Below are 17,785 nucleotides of genomic sequence, written 5' to 3' on the forward strand. Positions count from 1 at the left end.
GGACATCTAGATGTTTAAAAGAGGAAGAGGGTGAACGGCCGAGGTTTTTATAACTTTCCGAATACATGCTGGTTGGTCAGAATGTCAACGCATGAATAACTTGCTGGAGAACTGCAGCTTGTCAGGGACTGTAAGATAACCTTGATATTTTCTCTTTGGGACGTTAAAATCTCTGCCGCTTCTCCTTTACACCAGCCGCTTGGCAAGCTGCCCGGGGCAGGCAGCTGGAGCTTCCTGAAAAGGTCAAGGCGATAAAAGCAGAAACCAGATCCAAAACAGGAAGCCGCCCGTATGCAAAGACAATTGGTATCTGGCTATTCTAAAAGAGAGAGAGGCCGAGAAATCCACCCCTTTTACCAAAGCCCTTTTGCATTTGCTCAGCAGTGTGCTGCAACGTGCATTTTTAAATTACAGAATCAGACTTCGACTTTTCAATCTCCCATTCCTTAAGCAAATCATTACAGTAATGCTTGGAAGTTTAAAAAAGAAAACATTAAAAACTGGTTTAGTACTGTCTGGGCTGTGCGTTCTGTCTTGCGTTCAGCCAGCCAACGCTTCGAAAACTCTGCATTCCTCGGAGAAAGGGTGGAGATACACAAATAACAAGCAGGAATTTCCTTTGGTGGCAGAAGCATCTGCTGTGAAGAGCTGGTGGGAAAACAGGGCTCCAAATCCCCGGAGTGAGAGTGCTTTAGCCGGAAGGCACGTGGAAATTTAGCTGCGTGTCCTTTCCTAGCCAGGTCCTGAATCAATGCCTTAAAGCCGCCACAAAATCTTTAGCATTATTCCCTTCCTTGCAGGGATGAGTCTCACTCACTCACCCTCCCGTCAGCATCCACAAGGCTCTTGCTACAAATGGGGGAAAGGGGGGGGGGGGCAGGCGGATTATTGATTTCTTTTTTTTAAGCGTCCAGTTTTGGCCTGTTTCAAATTCCATAGGCATTTGCAAAGCATCTGGAGCTGGTTAACAAAGGCAGGCTTAATCAAGGGCACAACGGGGCTTTTGATGAGACTTGGAAGTCAGGTAATATCTTGTGAACAATGTGCAAAACCTCTTGCGTTCTGGCCTGGACCTCCTGGACCTTACGCCTGCGTAGCAGCCCTCTGGTCCCTCACCCTGACACTTGGCTGTTGCAGCCAATTACAGGTGCCGGATGGTTAACAAGGAGATGCCTTCAAACTGGTGGAAAACGGGCAAACTAACATCTGAAGACATTCCTCGATAATTGTGACCTTCTGGGGATTTACAGGAACACCGGTTTGAGGGAAGACAACTGTGAAAGAATCTTTCAATTTGGCACAGAAAGGGGCGATCTCCTAGACCTGTTGCTGCAAGTTCAAACCCCGTGAGCAGTCCCACTCAGGATAACTCGAACGGAAGGTCTGGGGCAGCAGGAGTGATAAATTCGTCCCTCCCCCACCCAGAAGACATGAAGTAGCTAGAAATATGTATTGTCAAAGGCTTTCATGGCTGGAATCACTAGGGGGTTGCGGGTTTTCTGAGTTGTACGGCAGTGTTCCAGTAGCATTTGCTCCTGACGTTTCGTCTGCCTCTGAAGATGCCAGCCACAGATGCAGGCGAAACATCAGGAGAAAATGCTACTGGAACACCGCCATACAACCCGGAAAAGCCACAACACCCTAGCTAGAAATAGTCAAAGGTGGTCCCCTGATGCCACTCTGCAGGGTACCGGGGGGAGGGGAATCCAGAACAATGCTCATGTGAGACGAAACTCCTTGCAAGAGAGCCACGTGAATTCTCGCTCCCTGATACTTTAGTTTTCTGAAAGCAGGGAGCTCCTCACAGGAGAGGACATTAAAAAGCTAAGCATCCCCGCTCTGTCAGTCAGTGCAGACATGGTCTCCCGTAGCTGAGGTTCTAAGTCTCTCACGCTGCCACGCAGATGGATGTCTCAGAACTGCACGGGCCTGAGGCACAGGTTGGGAACAGAATTGTTGAGTAGAAGTCGAACTGGCGTCCCCCGCTTTAATATCTGTGGAGGCCGTCTCCCGCGGAGAGGTTGGGCACTCCGGCTGGGCTCACGTCGTAGCCCAGCTTCTTCAAGTCCTTGGTCACCACGTTGAAAGAGAGGGTCACAAAACCCTGGGACCGCACCCGGGTCACTAAGGGGGAGACAACCCAGCAGTCAGTGATGCTAAAAAAGGACGAATAAAAACCCACAAGAAACAGAAACTCGGCTGCATAATGCCACGTGTCATTCCTTACCCTGTGGTAGAAGTCCCCGACATTTCTGAGACCGTAGGCGGCTTTGAATTATGACACCCTGTACAGGGCGCAGCCACAAGATGGCTGCTGTGGCTTATTTTTGGTCACACAGTGAAGATCCTTGTGCTATCCCTCCTCCCTCCCCTTCCCCACAGGGTGGGAGGGCCGTGACCAGATGATGGCCCCCTTCCTTTCTCTCCTTCCTTCCCCATCCCTGCAGGGGGGGTAGACCGGGACCAGATGACCCTTCCTTTCCCTCCCCGTCCCCCCAGGGTGGGTAGGCTACAACCAGATGATGGCGCCCTTCCCTTCCCCCCTCCCCCAAATCTCTAGCAGCAGCAGTAGAAACCTCACGGGCCAAGGTGCTATCTGGCTCCGCCCCCTTTCTGAGAACACCTGGTGGAGACCACGGCACCCACAGGCACCAAGCTGGGGTCCCCTGCTCTATGTATTTACGACCAATGTATCATTCATTTTTATTTCAGCGCCTGCACCGGGCTGCCTTGTAGGGTGAAGGCCCCTGAGAAGACAGGCAGCCAACATTTTTGCAGCTGCTTCCCCTCCCCAAATATATAGCAATTGCGAATTTCCTTCTTTCCTCTGGACCCAGCGCACTTCTGAAACTGATGCAGGCCGTTTTCTTCCTGCTTCCTTTAATTCCACCAGGGAACACTTTCCCCAGGTGACAACTCTATCCTGGCACTCTTTCAGGGCAGTGACCTTCTCAACCTGCTCCAGGGTTGGGGCCACTCCTGTGTCCTCTACTCTGGTCTCCTCCAGAGGCTGTGCCCCTTACAGGGCCTGGCCCAGACAGGGCTCTTTACCCATGACTAAGAAGGCAGAAGAAGAAAGCGGAGTCCGTTCCCAAGTACTCACCTTCTCGACCCTCTCCCTGTGCCACCACTTTGGGGTCGGTGAACTCCGGACGCCGTCCCATGAGCCAACTGGAGGAAAAGGCAAGGAAGGTTAGTCGGGCCTATGGGAGCCACACAGCTCCACCCCTCCCCTTTTTTGAAGAGCCAAATTCCCAGAATTGCAGTTCGTTGAGCCTCAAATACGGGGCGGAGAAACTCGGGGGGCTGCTCAGCCAGCCCAGCAGTATGCCCCGGGTCGCCCAAGCGGATGCGAAACGAACTGCGTCACAACATGCTCACTCGGCAAGATGTTCGGCCAAAACTGTCCCTTTAAGAGGACAGCCGTCTCCGCCTGCAGAGGAAAAGCTCAATTCAAGTCTGGCAGCTGGCTGCTTAAAAGCCGACAAGATCTGGAGGGGGGCACAAACTTTTTGAGAGTCAAAGCTCCCTTTGATATGTCCAGTTGAGCCCAGAAGAAAATAATTTCTGAAGTCCAGACCCCAGATGTGAGTTTCGAGGAAAAGTTCACTGGAAAATAGTGCTGCTCAACGAGTATCGCCTGCCCCAGCCGCAACTCTCTAGCTAACTCCCAGAGCAATGAGGGAGCTCCTTTTTCTTTCCAAAACAGTCGTCAACCAACTAGGTCCCTCTGGTCCTCGGAGGAGAACCTATTAAAGGTCCCTGGCCCAAAAGGTATCTGGCTGGCCTCTACTAGGGCCAGGGCTTTGACGGCCCTGGCCCCCCTCTGGTGGAACAGGCTCCCTAGAGAGACCAGGGTCCTGCGGGACTTGCAGTGTTTCCGCAGGGCCTGTAAAATGGACCTGTTCCGCCAGGCATTTGGCCAGCAAGGTCGAGTGTGATCCTATTCCAGCTAGGCCTCCGTTGGGCTCGGATTGGGGGGAGGGAGGGGAGGGGTTTTTATCGCCATCTGTCTGATGTAGGTCCTATTTATAGTTTTATATTTGTAGTTTTATTGGTGGTTGTGACGGGTTTTAATGCTGTGTAAATATTACATTGTTAGTATATTTCTATGTTGTTCGCCGCCCTGAGCCCTTCGGGGAAGAGTGGCCTATAAGCTTAAAGTATAAATAAGTGAGTAAGTATGCATCATCACAGTTTGACAGCTGCAAACTGATCTTTTACAAACGCCTCTAAAATCAGGCAGATTTGAAAGGGGCTTTCACACGCAGCTACGTCGGTCCCTCTGACTCACACCCCCTCAGTCTTGACAACTGACTGCAATGAGCTCATCTTCAAGTGACCCTCTGTATGTAAGTTAACCTGCGTTTTCTTTCGGCCAAGGCAGTACGACTTATTTAAGGTCACCATGTGCAGCACGCCGGTATCGGCGTTCTATCAAAAGAAGAGCAGGATGTATTGTCTAGCTCCTTTTCTGATCAGAAACACCTTCAAAGGCAAACTGCAAGTTAGGGCTTTTTACAAAAGATCTCAGACAAATTGAACATAATACCGGCAGCGTATGGCGCTTCTTAGCTTAACTAAACGCTTTGTAATGTAACTTGGAGAACCTATCTTAATAGCTTATGGATTACTTCCTAAACTACAGCTTATCTTTAACCCTCTGACTTAAAGCTGATCAAATAATACTTAAACTTATATCTGTATATTAATTTCTAATAATAATAATTCTGCTCCCCACCCACCCCGCCCCCGGTCAGGTATCAGGTATTCACACATCCCCCACACGCACACAAATTTTGGTGACCTCTAATCTGCTACAGGACCCGAATTTCCCTCTCCATTAAAATTTAGCCATGTTGCTTCGTGCCGTACCTTGTAAACTTCTGCAGTTTGGATGTCGATTCTGGGACAAACATGGGGATGGTTCTTTTATGGCTGGAACAGAATTTTCACCGCTAAGATTAGATCAGTGAGTGGGTATAAGCACTCAGAAACAGCAGACAGCAATGTCGTGTCAATCCCTTCACAGTGAACAGAATGGCCTACACCCGCCACGTGGCATGAAAATAGTCTTTTACTTTTCATAGAACAGAATAGAATCATAGAGTTGGAAGAGACCACAAGGGCCACCCAGTCCAGCCTGCTGCCATGCAGGAACACACCATAAAAGCACTTCTGACAGGTGGCCATCCAGCCTGTTTAAAAATCTCCAAAGGAGACTCCACCACCCTCCGAGGCAGCATATTCCACTGTTGAACAGCCCTGGCTGTCAGGAAGTTCTTCCTAATGTATAGGTGGAATATCTTTTCCTGTACTTTCTATCCATTACTCCTTGTCCTAATCTCAGGAGCAGCAGAAAACAAGCTTGCTCCCCCTTCATCATGACATCCCTTCAAATATTTTAAAATGATTATCATGTCACCCCTTAACTTTCTCTTCTCCAAACTAAATTTAGCTGGCTCCCTAAGTCATGCCTCATAGGGTGTGGAATCCAGACCTTTGACTATGCTGGAGATGATAATCAATGAGGATGATAGATTTCCTTGGGGAATTAAAGCAGGGCTTACATTTTCAAAATAAAAAGCTTTACGTCCGACGGAAGCCCACAAGGTGCTCTGCCAAAAGCAAACGTGTGTGAAACAAAACCCAAACAGCAGGCTGATCTGCCAGTTTACAAGGAACCGACATGTCCTTAGCCAGGACATAATGAAAATTTACATCATTATCCTTGCGTCACTGCAGAGTCACAAGTCTTGTGAATACAGAGTTTGCAAGATCGCTTGTAATCGCTTGCTTGTGTGTGTTTTTTTTTTGTCTTAATCTCATGCTTTCTGCATCCTCTGTGGTGCTGTTTTGGAACCTGGATTCCTACGAAGAAACAGCTGATGAAAATTATGGTCGGCTGAAACACGGACATTCGGTGTGGGGAGCAATAGCCGACTCACCTTCCGGGTGTAAAGGGCAGGTGAACAGCTCCGTAGCCTCGAACCACGTCGTTGCCGAAAAAATCGGAACCATACACACTTAAGACAATCTGAGGCCCTGAGGGAGGGAGGGAGAGAGAGAACTAGAGTTTGCAAGTAGTTAACTTTGTTACTATCACAAGTCTGCCTCATTGTTTTCTGAATGGGGATAGAAGTCTAGCTCAGCGATAAGAGCAGCCTCAGAATTGTCCCCTTCCCTGTAAGTATCGTTGGCTCTTCTGTATCAACCTGGAACACACAAAGCTTACATGGCCTGCAACTGGCATTTTACTGGCACGCCTAAAGACCTGGGCAGGATACCCAGTCCTCTTGAGTAAGGGGCTCTCAAGGTGCCGGACAGAATCACTATGCCAGACAGGAAGAAGATGGCAAAGCAGAATTACTTATCAGCTGTCACACTGTAAGTAGGAGGCAGGGGAGGCCTGTCATGACTCTCCAGTCTCTCAGCCTGGGTCCTGCCATATTTCTGTCTACTGAAGGCTTACTGCCATGTTGTCTATTGACTGCTTATTGCTTAAGCAGGCCTGGGAATGCTTCCCTGTGCCAGTCTGCCCTTATCTCTGCAGCTGCCGGAGGGGGTGGGGGGGAAGCTGCAGTCTTTTCACCATCTGAGGAATGTGTGCGCGCGTGAGTGTGAAACAGCACCTTCCACTTCAGGGGAGGGAAGGGGAAGGGTTGTGGGCCTGACATATCTGTGCTGGGGGATATAATGCTTTGCCTATTTTAACGTATTCAGTTCTGACAATACAAGTCAACAGCTTTCCTATGTTTGCCAACAAGAAATGAGAATTCCACTGTCAAAGTACTGATTCCTTCACTGCTCAACTCTGGGGCTGTGACACGGCTGCACGATGACGTGACTTCAGGCATGACCCGGAAGCACTAGCGTTGCCGTGAAATGATGCCCCGGCACTCACCCAGAAAGTCTGGTTTTCACCAGATTTCTAGGCGAGTGCTCGAGCGTTGTCCCAGGATGATGCCCACACATCTGGTTTGGTAGGAAGTGACATCACCGCGCTCTGAAAAGAGACTACCACCCCGTTTTTTGATGGCCTGCTTTCGCCCACTGACCAGATGAGCCTCGGCAGGCATTGGAAAGAATGATTGGCAGTTTGCCTGTCGTTAGGGGGCACCCGGGCTAAAAAAAGTTATAGGCAGCAGAAAAGCAGGAAGACCCAACCTGAGATGGATGGACTCCGCCAAGGAAGCCAAGGTCCCCCGTTTGCAAGACCTGGGCGAGGTGGTTAATGACAGGGCTTTTTGGAGGATATTAATTCATAAGGTCACTGCATGACACGGAACACACAATGTAAAAACAGCCCCGAACCCTATGAAGTGATTGACTGTGGTATAGAAGGCACGGGAAAGACCCTGGGGCATTTAATACTGAAATACCATCGCAGGGGAAAATATGCGCAAGTGGCACAGCTCATGCCGAATCTCAGCCTCTTCATTCCTGCTGACTTTGCAGCCTCCCGAAAATCCACTTACAGCCAAAAGGGTTGGTGCTTTTGAAGGTGATCTCAATGGGGAAGTTCCACACGAGATCTCGCCGAGAGTCCCTGTTCTTGGACGTGATCTGTGAGATCCCTTCTTCCAGGCCCTGGGAAAGCAAGGGGGGGAGCATGGGAATTGCACGGCGCTCAACGCGATCGCCCGGCGTCTGAAGAACGGAGGGCCACAACAAGCCTTCTTGCATGTCGGAGCACGTGTAGGTGCTTTCGGTGAGATCCGGGCCCAGCAGAGACCAAGATTATATTCGGAGCATAAACTCCACCATGAAACTCTACATCTAATCTGGTTTCTAAGTCACTACTGGACTCAAACCTAGCAATTCTACTGCAGACCACCCTCTGGGACCACGTGCTTCTGTTTTGGTGCAACTGAAGCTGTGCGCCGACAGGTTTTGGGAGCCCCCACCTTTTGGAAGATGTACGGAGAATATGCTTCAGCAGCGGAAACACTAGTCCATGGACATCTGTAGTGCATTAGGATGGCCACCCCGGATGCCCTCCCCAAGCAACAGTTCAGATACTGTATTGTCTGTGACCTCAAATATTCCCTTCCCTTCCCCTCCCCCCAGCCTTCAACCTGTGAGGTCAGTAGAGCTGGGAGAGTTCTGAGAGAACTGCAAGTGGCCCAAGGTCCCCCAGCAGGCTTCACATATAGGAGAGGGGAAACAAATCCAGTTCACAGATTAGAGCCTGTTGATTATGTGAAGGAGTGGGGAATCGAACGTGGTTCTTCAGATCAGAGTCCACTCCTCTTAACTACTTCGCAAAGCTGGCTTTCTGTAGCGCTTGCTATGCAGCTGACTTGTGTTGTCCCCAGCAAGGGCTGTCAAGGCAAAGGAGAGGCAGAGCCCTCCTTGGTGGTCTTCCACCCAAGTAGTGACTCTGCTTAGCCTCCAACTTATGGCGACCCCAGTAAGGGGTTTTCAAGGCAAGTGTGAAGCAGAGGTAGTTTGCCACTGCTTTCCTCTGCAGAGCCTTCCTTGGTGGTCTCCCATCCAAGTAGTGACCCTGCTTAGCTACCAACTTATGGCGACCCCAGTAAGGGGCTTTCAAGGCAAGTGAGAAGCAGAGGTGGTTCGCCATTGGGCAGCAGTGGCATAGAGGTTAAGAGAAGGTACACTCTAATCTGGAGGAACCAGGTTTGATTCCCCGCTCTGCCATTTGAGCTGTGGAGGCTTATCTGGGAAATTCAGATTAGTCTGTGCACTCCAACACTCACCAGCTGGGTGACCCTGCGCTAGTCACAGTTCTTTGGAGCTCTCTCAGCCCCACCTACCTCACAGGGTGCTTGTTGTGAGGGGGGAAGGGAAAGGAGTTTGTAAGCCCCTTTGAGTCTCCGACAGGAGAGAAAGGGGGGATATAAATCCAACTCTTCTTCTTCTTCATTGCTTTCCTCTGCAGAGCCACCCCACATGAATGTAGGAGAGAGGAATCAAACCTGGCTCTCCAGTCTGCCACTCTTAACTACTACACTACACCACCTCTCCCCAAAAAGGGCTCTGTTCTGGAGTCCACAAATCCAGGCTCTGCAGAGTTAAAGATATAATGCAAAAACTGTTCCATAGCAAAGCTGTCCAAAGCAAAGTTAACATGTCATTGCATCACACCCAAATGTCCACAAGATGGTAGAGAAACATTTTACCGACGTGGGGGCCCAGTCATGGCCGTACACGAAACAGTACTTGCAATAGAGGTCGTCAAACTCCGGGAACTGGAGAGGGGTGGAAAAGATTGCTGTTAAATAATAAATAATAGTAAATCTTTCCTCATAAATATTTATTTATTTAAAGCCTTTATTAGCCGCTTTCCTGCCTTGTGGAACTCAAGGAGGCAGCCACCCAATCTACAAATGAAACTTGTATAGCGCTGCCCGATAGGTTTATTTGTACCTCACCTATTTCCCCAAACCACTTAGGTCGTTTGTCTCGCTTCTGTTTTATTCCTCACAATGCCCCTGTGAGGGAGGTTCGGTTGAAGCATGGTGCTGCATGGCACAAGTGGGGGATTCGAATCTGCCACAAGTGCCACATTTGTACACTGCTGAGCTGAAGAAATTCCCACGAGGAATTCTTTAAGGAACCACGCAGGGTTGTTTTTTGCCCACAACTGCTGTCTTCTTTGAGTTATCTAAAGGATTTCTTTATCAAATTAGACAATGTAAAATGCGCTGCGACTTGGAACTTTTGCTGAGCTTATGTAGAGCTTTTGGGGGGCCCGTTCTTGCAGAATATTGATAAGATAAATACCATTTTTCCTTAATATGTCTTATGATTCTTGACAAATGTATTTTCTTTTATGTACACTGAGAGCATATGCACCGGAGACAAATTCCTTGTGTGTCCAATCACACTTGGCCAATAAAGATTCTATTCTATTCTATTCTGATTTGATAAAGAAATCCTTTTGATATACAGGTGGTATTTTCTATATTTTAGAATGCAAATCCAAGCCCTGTGGAGCGTCCTGTTGTACAGCAGGATACTCAAAGGAGACAACAAACAACAAGGATAAACAATAGGCAAACAACAATGCTATGCAGTTCCTTAAAGGAGACATTATACATACAGCTCCTTTGATGAAGAAAAAAAGGGGTTTTATTCATCTATGAAACAGGAATCAGTGTTATCCGGAAAGCCTGACCTTTTGTACTTGTTTGAGCTGTTTCTACTTGAATGTGGTTATTGGATAATTTCGTTGCTGTACCAGTTGGATTACTGCTTGTTTTTATACCCATTCAGACTGCTTCTACTTAAACATTCTTACTGTACCAGTTTGATTACTACCTGTTTGTATATGGTTGCTTTCAATTGCTTTTCTGCATATAATTGCCCTAGACCTGGGGTGGCCAACTGGTCATGCTGGCAGGGGCTGATGGCTATTGTAGTCCATGAACATCTGGAGCGCCATTGGCTACCCCTAGACTGTCGCTCTGGGCACCTGTTGGGTTGTACCTTCCCACTGCAGTAAAGTATACCTTTTGCTCATTTTTATTTAGTGCCTGCAGCAGACATAGCAGCACAGCTGGTGGGGAACACATGGCAACCCAATGAAAACCCCGTTGCATTCTAGGCAGGCTGTCCCCTCCCCTCCTCCTTGGTGCCGGCCTGTTATGCCCCCAAATGCCCTCCGTAGCGTTGCCAACTACCCGGGTTTTTAACCAGCCCCACTCCTCTGCCCTTAATTGCGGGTTGCCATCCTGCAAACCGTCAGAGCGGCGGCAGTGGGGTCCCCTTCCAAGCTGGGGGAGCAAAGGCAGTGGGAGGAAAGCGACGAGGGCAGCTCTTCCCTTGCACAGGAGACCGGCTGGGGGAGGTCAGTTGGCAACCTGCGTCTCAGTCCAGGCCGCACCCACATCCCCGGCTTCTCTTGCCCGCCGACCCACCTGCGCACTCTCGATCTGCCCGCTGACCATGAGGAGGAAGACGGTGGGGTTGGCGACAGCCGCCATGCGGGCCGCGGGGCGAAAGCGAACCCGTTGCTAAAGGCCACACGGAGGACCTCCCTTAGCAACGGGGCCGGTCTACGGCGAGCCGCCTCGGACAACCTTCCTCCCTCGAATCCGAAAACGGAAGAAAACAGCAAGAGCGTTAAATAGCGATTAAACTGGAACACAGCATGTGCAGGGGGAGGGTCTACACGAAATAGCGACACCCCCCCCCCCTTTATCCTGTCCAAAGGGGGCGGAATAGAGGGAAAGAAACAAAGCCTACCTCACAGGGTTGTTGTGAGGATAAGGTGGGGAGGGAGCTGGGAAAGCCAGGCTTAATATCTGCTCAGCCACAGGAGGTTTCTGGGTGACCTTCAGCCATTTACAGGATTCTCAACCTGGCCTTCCTCACAAGGTTGTTGTGAAGATAAGGTGGGGGACGATTTATTGGGTGATCATGGACGATTTATTGGGTGACCTTGAGCCAGTGACAGGCTAGCCTACCTCACATCTGCCATTTGAATCCTTGCTGGGGAGAAAAGCAGAGCAGACGTCATGTCAACAAATTGCTAAATGAATCCCACAGAATGTGTCAAACAAAATTATTAGGGTGTGTGTGTCTTATATGAGAGAATTGCAGAATGTCAGCGGGACAAAGTGGAGGGATGGTGTGGAAATTAAATAAATGAAATGAAATGAAGGTTTCATGGCTACAAAATGCTATTTTCCGTTCCCCTCGTCTGTTTAGGACCAGAGGTTTTCTTGATGGGCTTCCATTCGAGTACTAACCCTGCTTGTACCCTTTTCTGGATAAAGATGATGCCAGTTTGAAGAGTCTATGCACCATTTCCTGGACTGTCTTTGTCCTAGGATGCTCCATTTGAGCCTGGGTGCCTAGTGGACAGAGCTAGATGAGCACTGGGAGCATCCTAGGAGATGATGGTCCAGGAAATGCCAGATGGATTCTCCAATCTGATGTCATCTTTATCCTAAACAGCATCAACTGGCTGTGCCTCCTCCTCCGAGGAGCAGCAGTGGTGTAGTGGTTAACAGCAGGTGTACTCTAATCTGGAGAACCGGGTTTGATTCCCCACTCTGCCGCTTCAGCTGTGGAGACTTATCTGGGGAACCAGATTAGCTTGTGCACTCCAACACACGCCAGCTGGGTGACCCGGGGCTAGTCACAGTTCTTTGGAGCTCTCTCAGCCCCACCTACCTCACAGGGAGATTGTTGTGATGGGGGAAGAGAAAGGAGTTTGTAAGCCCCTTTGAGTCTGCTACATGAGAGAAAGGTGGAATATAAATCCAACTCCACCTCCTCCTCCTTCCTGTGAGGTTGGAGGGGTCTTGTGGCCCCCTGGGGTGGTGTCATGTGACATGTAAGGGGGCATTGAATGGTCTAATGGAGGCTGTTTTGGCATCTAATTCTCAGTTCTATCAATGGACATCGAAATCCTTAATCTTGATGCTGTTTTCAATAAAGAAAAACCCCCTTTTCTCCCCTTCCCCCCAGGGTGGGTGGGCCTTGACCCTTTTCCTCTCCCGGTCGGCCACAGTCCTGATCCGGATCAGGCTCCTATGAACCAGGGAATTAAGTTGCAAAAGGTCACAAGGTCTTCGTCACTTGTGAACTGATTGGAAATGTTCCTCCAGAGTAAGCAAGACCCAAATGGGCCACTAGAGGTCCCCATTGGATCCCTGTTGGCCGGAGAAAGTGGCTGGCACCAGTTTTGTGTGTTTGTTTGTTTGGTGAAGTTGCAACTGTCTTCCAGCGACCCCGTAGGGTTTTCAAGGCAAGAGATGCTCAGGGGCAGTTTACCATTGCCCGCCTCTGCATTACAAGGCCGGTTTTCCTTGGAGGTTGCCCATCCGAATACTAAGATTTAGCGAGGAGTTTGTGCTCACCCCTTCATTTTGACATTTTACCTGAGAAATGTCAGATAGCCGATTATTTAAATATGTTGTCGAAGGCTTTCACGGCCGGATTCAACTGATTCTGGTGGGTTTTCCAGGCTGTGTGGCCGTGGTCTGGTGGATCCGCCAGACCACGGCCACACAACCCGGAAAACCCACCAGAACCTATTTAAATATACTTTCTGACCCTAAACTGGGATTGGGTGATCACCAGGGCAAGAACCAACACGTTCCCTCTCACATTACCTCTAGAGAGGTTTGTGAGATCTGCACATCAGAAACGTGCTTGCACTTACTCTTGAAGAGTCGCTTGAGCACACCCTCTTTGTTTGCCCGAAATTTATGGGATGTTGACCCAACTTTTTTTCTTCCGGCCCCCACTTTGGCAGGCCCCTGTTCTCTTAATTCTAAACTGAACTACCTCTTGAATACCCAGGATCCTGGGATATTGGAAACAGTGGCCAAGTTTCTGATTAACACTCTGAATTAATCCCTTGGGTTTTTCCCCCTTACTTTTCCTGTTTATATTACCTCCATGAATGCTGGATGTGTGTGTGCTTGTGTGCGTGCGTACACACTCACATACATACATACCTACATGTATGTGTGTATGTATATACATATATGTATATGTATATACACACACATGCATACATACATACATACATATATACATACACACACACACACACACACATACATACATACATACATGTGTGTGTATGTATATACATATATATATATGTATGTATGTATATGTGTGTGTATGTGTATATATATGTATGTGTATATATGTGTATGTGTATGTATGTACACATACATATGTATGTATGTGTATGTATATGTATGTGTGTGTGTGTGTGTGTGTGTGTGTATATATAATTTCAAGCTACTTCATTTTGTTTGTTTCTACTCTGTTGGTTTTCTATTTTGACGCCTAATGAAGGTTTCTGATCTGATCTACTAAGATTTGTTGAGATCCGGATCTGTCAGCTTTTGGGATCCCTGCCGAGAGAGCCCGAGGAGTTGTCGGGTTCCGGTTTGGTCCAAACTCAACATCTGCCCCACACCTTTGTCTTGGAAGTAGGGCGGTGGACCCGTGTCGAAGGTCTTGGCATCTCTGCATCGAGAATCTCAGGCAGCAAGCCCCGGGAAGGTCGTTTGTCTGGTGCCAATCCGGGTTGCCACCTCCAGGCCGGGAAATTCCTGGAGATTGGGGGAGGGAAGAGCCTGAGGAGGGTGGGGTTTGGGGAAGGGAAGGGGCCAGGGAAAAGTGGCTTGGCTCATCTCTGGATGCTTTCCAGCAGGAGAATCCCTGTGTAAACAAAAAAAACCCACTGGGACACAAATAGCTGCAGAATAAGCAGTGCAAGCCATTGTGTGTGGGGTGTGTGTGTGTGTGTGTGTGTGTGTGTCCATCATAGCCAACTTATGGCGATCTCGCCTAGTTTTCAAGGCAAGAGATTCTTGGGGGTGGTTTGCTATTGCCTGCCTCCGCAAGGGCAGAGAGATTTCAGAGAGAAACGCAATTGGTCCATTGGAAGGAAGTAAATACCTGGTCTCGGTTGGCATGACATCCTTGGCACCATGCCCGGGATCCTCCCTGTCCCCTCCCCCCCCCCCAGCCCGGGTAGCCAAATCGAGTGAATACGCTTCATTTCAGCTTCTTGCGTACATAATGAAACTCCTGAACTGAATGAAAAATTTCCAACCTTGAGAACAGAACCACGGAGCCCTTTCAGCATTTCTTGTTCCTGCAACGCTTCTTGGCCAAGGTTGGAAACATTTCTCCCCCTCCCGCCGCTTCCTCCTTGTTCTGTGTGTGCGGAATGTGACCCTTGCCTAACAGGAACGAATCAAGGACTTCTAGGAAAGAAAACAGACTGTATCCACCCTGGTTCTCAGAGCACAAGAGAGAGGACAAGAGAAAGACACAATTTGTCCGTGTCTGAACTCCTGACACCCCCCTGGAACATTCGGATCTGGAGACCGGGTGCCCGCTGTCCTTGAAGTTAAATGAATCATTCAGCCCCAACGTCAAAGGGAGGAAGGCAGACTGGAGGCTGTTCGGTTCTTCTTTGTCTATGGGAGAACTGGCAACTTCAGAATGAAACAGAAAACCGACCTTTTAAGTAGGTGGTGTGAATCAGAAGGGGGTGATTGGCTGAAGCCTCGTGGGCGCAGTCTGGTCCCCCAAAAACTAAAACCTCGTTCACCTACCGTAGTGGCAAAATGTGGGGTATTTACGGCAAGAGAAGCTGGAAGAGGCGCAGAGTGGATTTCTCTCAATGCTACTGCCCTGGGTGGATAATCTTTCATTGCCCATTTAAGAGTGAACAGCTATTTTCACAGCACCCTGTTGCTTTGGGGCCTGGTCAACTAGGAGTAAACTGCTCCATGCGAGTCGCATTTGGACAGTGGGTCAGGTGGGCATTTCTGCCCTGGAACAATTTGGAAGAGAAGGCAAGAGATATATATTTCAGCACAGATTCGGATGGGGTCCCCAGCCTTTTTGAGCTCCCCCCAGGCACCTTTTGCATTCTGACACAGTGTGGCAGGAGCAGGCTCCAAATGGCTGCCATAGCTTACTGTCAGTCACCGGTGCATTCTGCAACACATATTTATAACAAATGGCAGTCGTTATAAATGAACCCGTTTTCCTTAATTTCAACGCATGTGTAACCGTGAAGGCATACAGAAAGGAACCCCCACAGCCATGCCAATTGTCCCACAATCCTATTGCCTGCACCTGCGTAACTTTGCATGTGTATAAATATACATATAAAGAAAGAGAAACAGTGACAGGGACTTTCCTGCAATGGCCAGGAAATGATGGATGCATTGCTCTCCGTTTATCAGTGAAATGGTGGTCCCATTTGCTGCCCCGTGGAGAAATGGCGGGCGCTCAGACAATCTGCCCGCAATGTGCTGGGTGAACTGTACAGAATGGCGGGTGGGCAGATCATTCCTGAAACGGTGGACAGAGCAGAAGTTTAAGTGAACGGGCGGAAAGGAGGGAAATAAAGCGCCTCCTGCCTGGTGTAGTGATTTTTGTAAAACCCGGGTTGGGAGAAGCATGACCTGTGTGGAGCTCTCCCCCCAAATGCTATATATAATGTCCCGATGATGTTATATTTGTGCCATGTGGAATCCACCATCTTTGAGCTGTGGGAACAGCCGCTGCCAAAACAAAGCACCACCCAGCAGAAGCAGTGGCATAGTGGTTAAGAGCAGGTGTATTCTAATCTGGAGGGACCAGGTTTGATTCCCCGCTGTGCCGCCTGAGCTGTGGAGGCTTATCTGGGGACCTTGGGCTAGTCCCGGTTCTTTGGAGCTCTCTCAGCCCCACCTACCTCACAGGGTGTTTGTTGGGGGGGGGGGGGAGGGAGGAGCTTGAGTCTCCTATAGGAGAGAAAAGGGGGATATAAATCCAACTCTTCTTCTTCTTCTTCTTCTTCTTCTTCTTCTTCTTCTTCTTCTTCTTCTTCTTCTTCTTCTTCTTCTTCTTCTTCTTCACCTAAGGGACTCCTGGGCTAGGAGAATGGTTTGCGCTGTTTTCTGAGTGAACTTCCCCGAAGTACCTAGGTCCCTGCCGTGCATTTTTCAAGGTTTTAACATGTGGTTTTAATACTAGCAAGCTTGCTTACAAGTCTTTTTAACGCCCAATAAAGATAAGCTGTGGTAGACCAGCCGTTGCTAAAGCTCTTACAAGTGAATCCCATGGATTTAAATTGGAGGCACATTTTGCTTGAATGGTTTACTCTGAAACAGGGGTAGGGAACCTGCGGCTCTCCAGATGTTCAAGAACTACAATTCCCATCAGCCTCTGTCAGCATGGCCAATTGGCCATGCTGGTAGGGGCTGATAGGAATTGTAGTTCCTGAACATCTGGAGAGCCGCAGGTTCCCTACCCCTGCTCTGAAAGAATAGGAATCAATGACCCACCAAGATGACCTGAGTCATGGTTGTGTGTGACTCATGATTGGAACAAGGAAAAGATGGTAGAGTTGCCAAGCTCCAGGCAAGACCTGGAGGGCTGGAATTAAAACTGGTCTCTGGACTACAGAGATCAGTCCCCCCAGAACAGGGGTCTGCAACCTGTGGCTCTCCAGATGTTCATGGACTACAAATCCCATCAGCCCCTGCCAGCATGGCCAATTGGCCCTGGCCCCAGAGAAAATGGCTGCATTGGAAGGTAGCATTATACCTCCCCAAACCCTGCCACCCTCAGCCTCCACCCTCCAAATCTCCAGGCATTTTACCACCTAAACTCATACAGAAGCATACCAATCATCCTTTTCTAAAGACAGGGTCTCCGCAGGGCCTGTAAGACGGAGCTGTTCCGCAGGGCTTTTGGAGTGTCCAGTCATTGATAGGTGCCCCCTCCTCTTCCTCTTCTTCACTTCTGGGGCTCTTATCACCTATGGGACCCGTTTCTCCCCCCTTTTGGGAGGGTTTTAATGAGGGTTATTGCGGACATTGTTTGTTACTGATCGCTGCGTTTTAAATTGTTTTAATGTATTTAAGGGTTATTGTATATATGTGATTTATGTTGTTCACCGCCCAGAGCCCTTCGGGGGTAGAGCAGTATACAAAACCCAATGAACGGACGGACGGACGGACGGACGGACGAACGAACAAACAAACAAATAAATAAATAAATAAAGTGTTGTACTGGCAAAAACATGGCAGAATCGTTCATTCCAGTGGAGGCCTGTGGGAAAGAGAAAAAGCCAGAACGGGGGTTTGCCTCCTCCTTGGAGTAATAATTTGGGCATACAAGAATTTTTAATAGGTTTCTTGGAACACATTTGGGGAGTGGCTGGTGTGAATATTTCCCAACCTGAAATCATTTGGTGGTGGAGGGGTGGGGGGTGGGGGGACGGCTTTTTTTTGGAAAAACCTGATCTGTAGATTTAAGGTCCCCGGCATGGCGAAAAATG

At 49.0% G+C, this 17,785-nt stretch overlaps 1 protein-coding gene across 1 annotated transcript; it reads right to left on the reverse strand.

Moving 5' to 3' along the window:
• Positions 1 to 425: 425 nt before the first annotated feature.
• B9D1 (B9 domain containing 1) lies at positions 426 to 11,037 on the reverse strand. Its single transcript, XM_048492409.1, has 7 exons — positions 10,884 to 11,037; positions 9,144 to 9,212; positions 7,479 to 7,590; positions 5,949 to 6,045; positions 4,876 to 4,938; positions 3,104 to 3,171; positions 426 to 2,124 (listed from the first exon to the last, which is right to left on the reverse strand). Exons 1-7 carry the CDS (start codon positions 10,947 to 10,949, stop codon positions 1,988 to 1,990), a joined length of 612 nt encoding a protein of 203 aa, XP_048348366.1. The 5' UTR covers positions 10,950 to 11,037; the 3' UTR covers positions 426 to 1,987.
• Positions 11,038 to 17,785: the final 6,748 nt, after the last annotated feature.

This window comes from Sphaerodactylus townsendi, linkage group LG04 (genome assembly GCF_021028975.2).
Source record: "Sphaerodactylus townsendi isolate TG3544 linkage group LG04, MPM_Stown_v2.3, whole genome shotgun sequence".
Classification (NCBI taxonomy): domain Eukaryota; kingdom Metazoa; phylum Chordata; class Lepidosauria; order Squamata; family Sphaerodactylidae; genus Sphaerodactylus; species Sphaerodactylus townsendi.

Bases quoted from the DNA above. Each gene is read 5' to 3' on its own strand.
- B9D1 (XM_048492409.1), bottom strand. From the start codon at position 10,949: ATGGCGGCTGTCGCCAACCCCACCGTCTTCCTCCTCATGGTCAGCGGG. The intron at 4,939-5,948 runs GTGAGTCGGCTA...ATTCTGTTCCAG, and splicing joins CTGCCCTTTACACCCGGAAG to CCATAAAAGAACCATCCCCA. The intron at 3,172-4,875 runs GTACGGCACGAA...CTTTTCCTCCAG, and splicing joins AAACTGCAGAAGTTTACAAG to TTGGCTCATGGGACGGCGTC.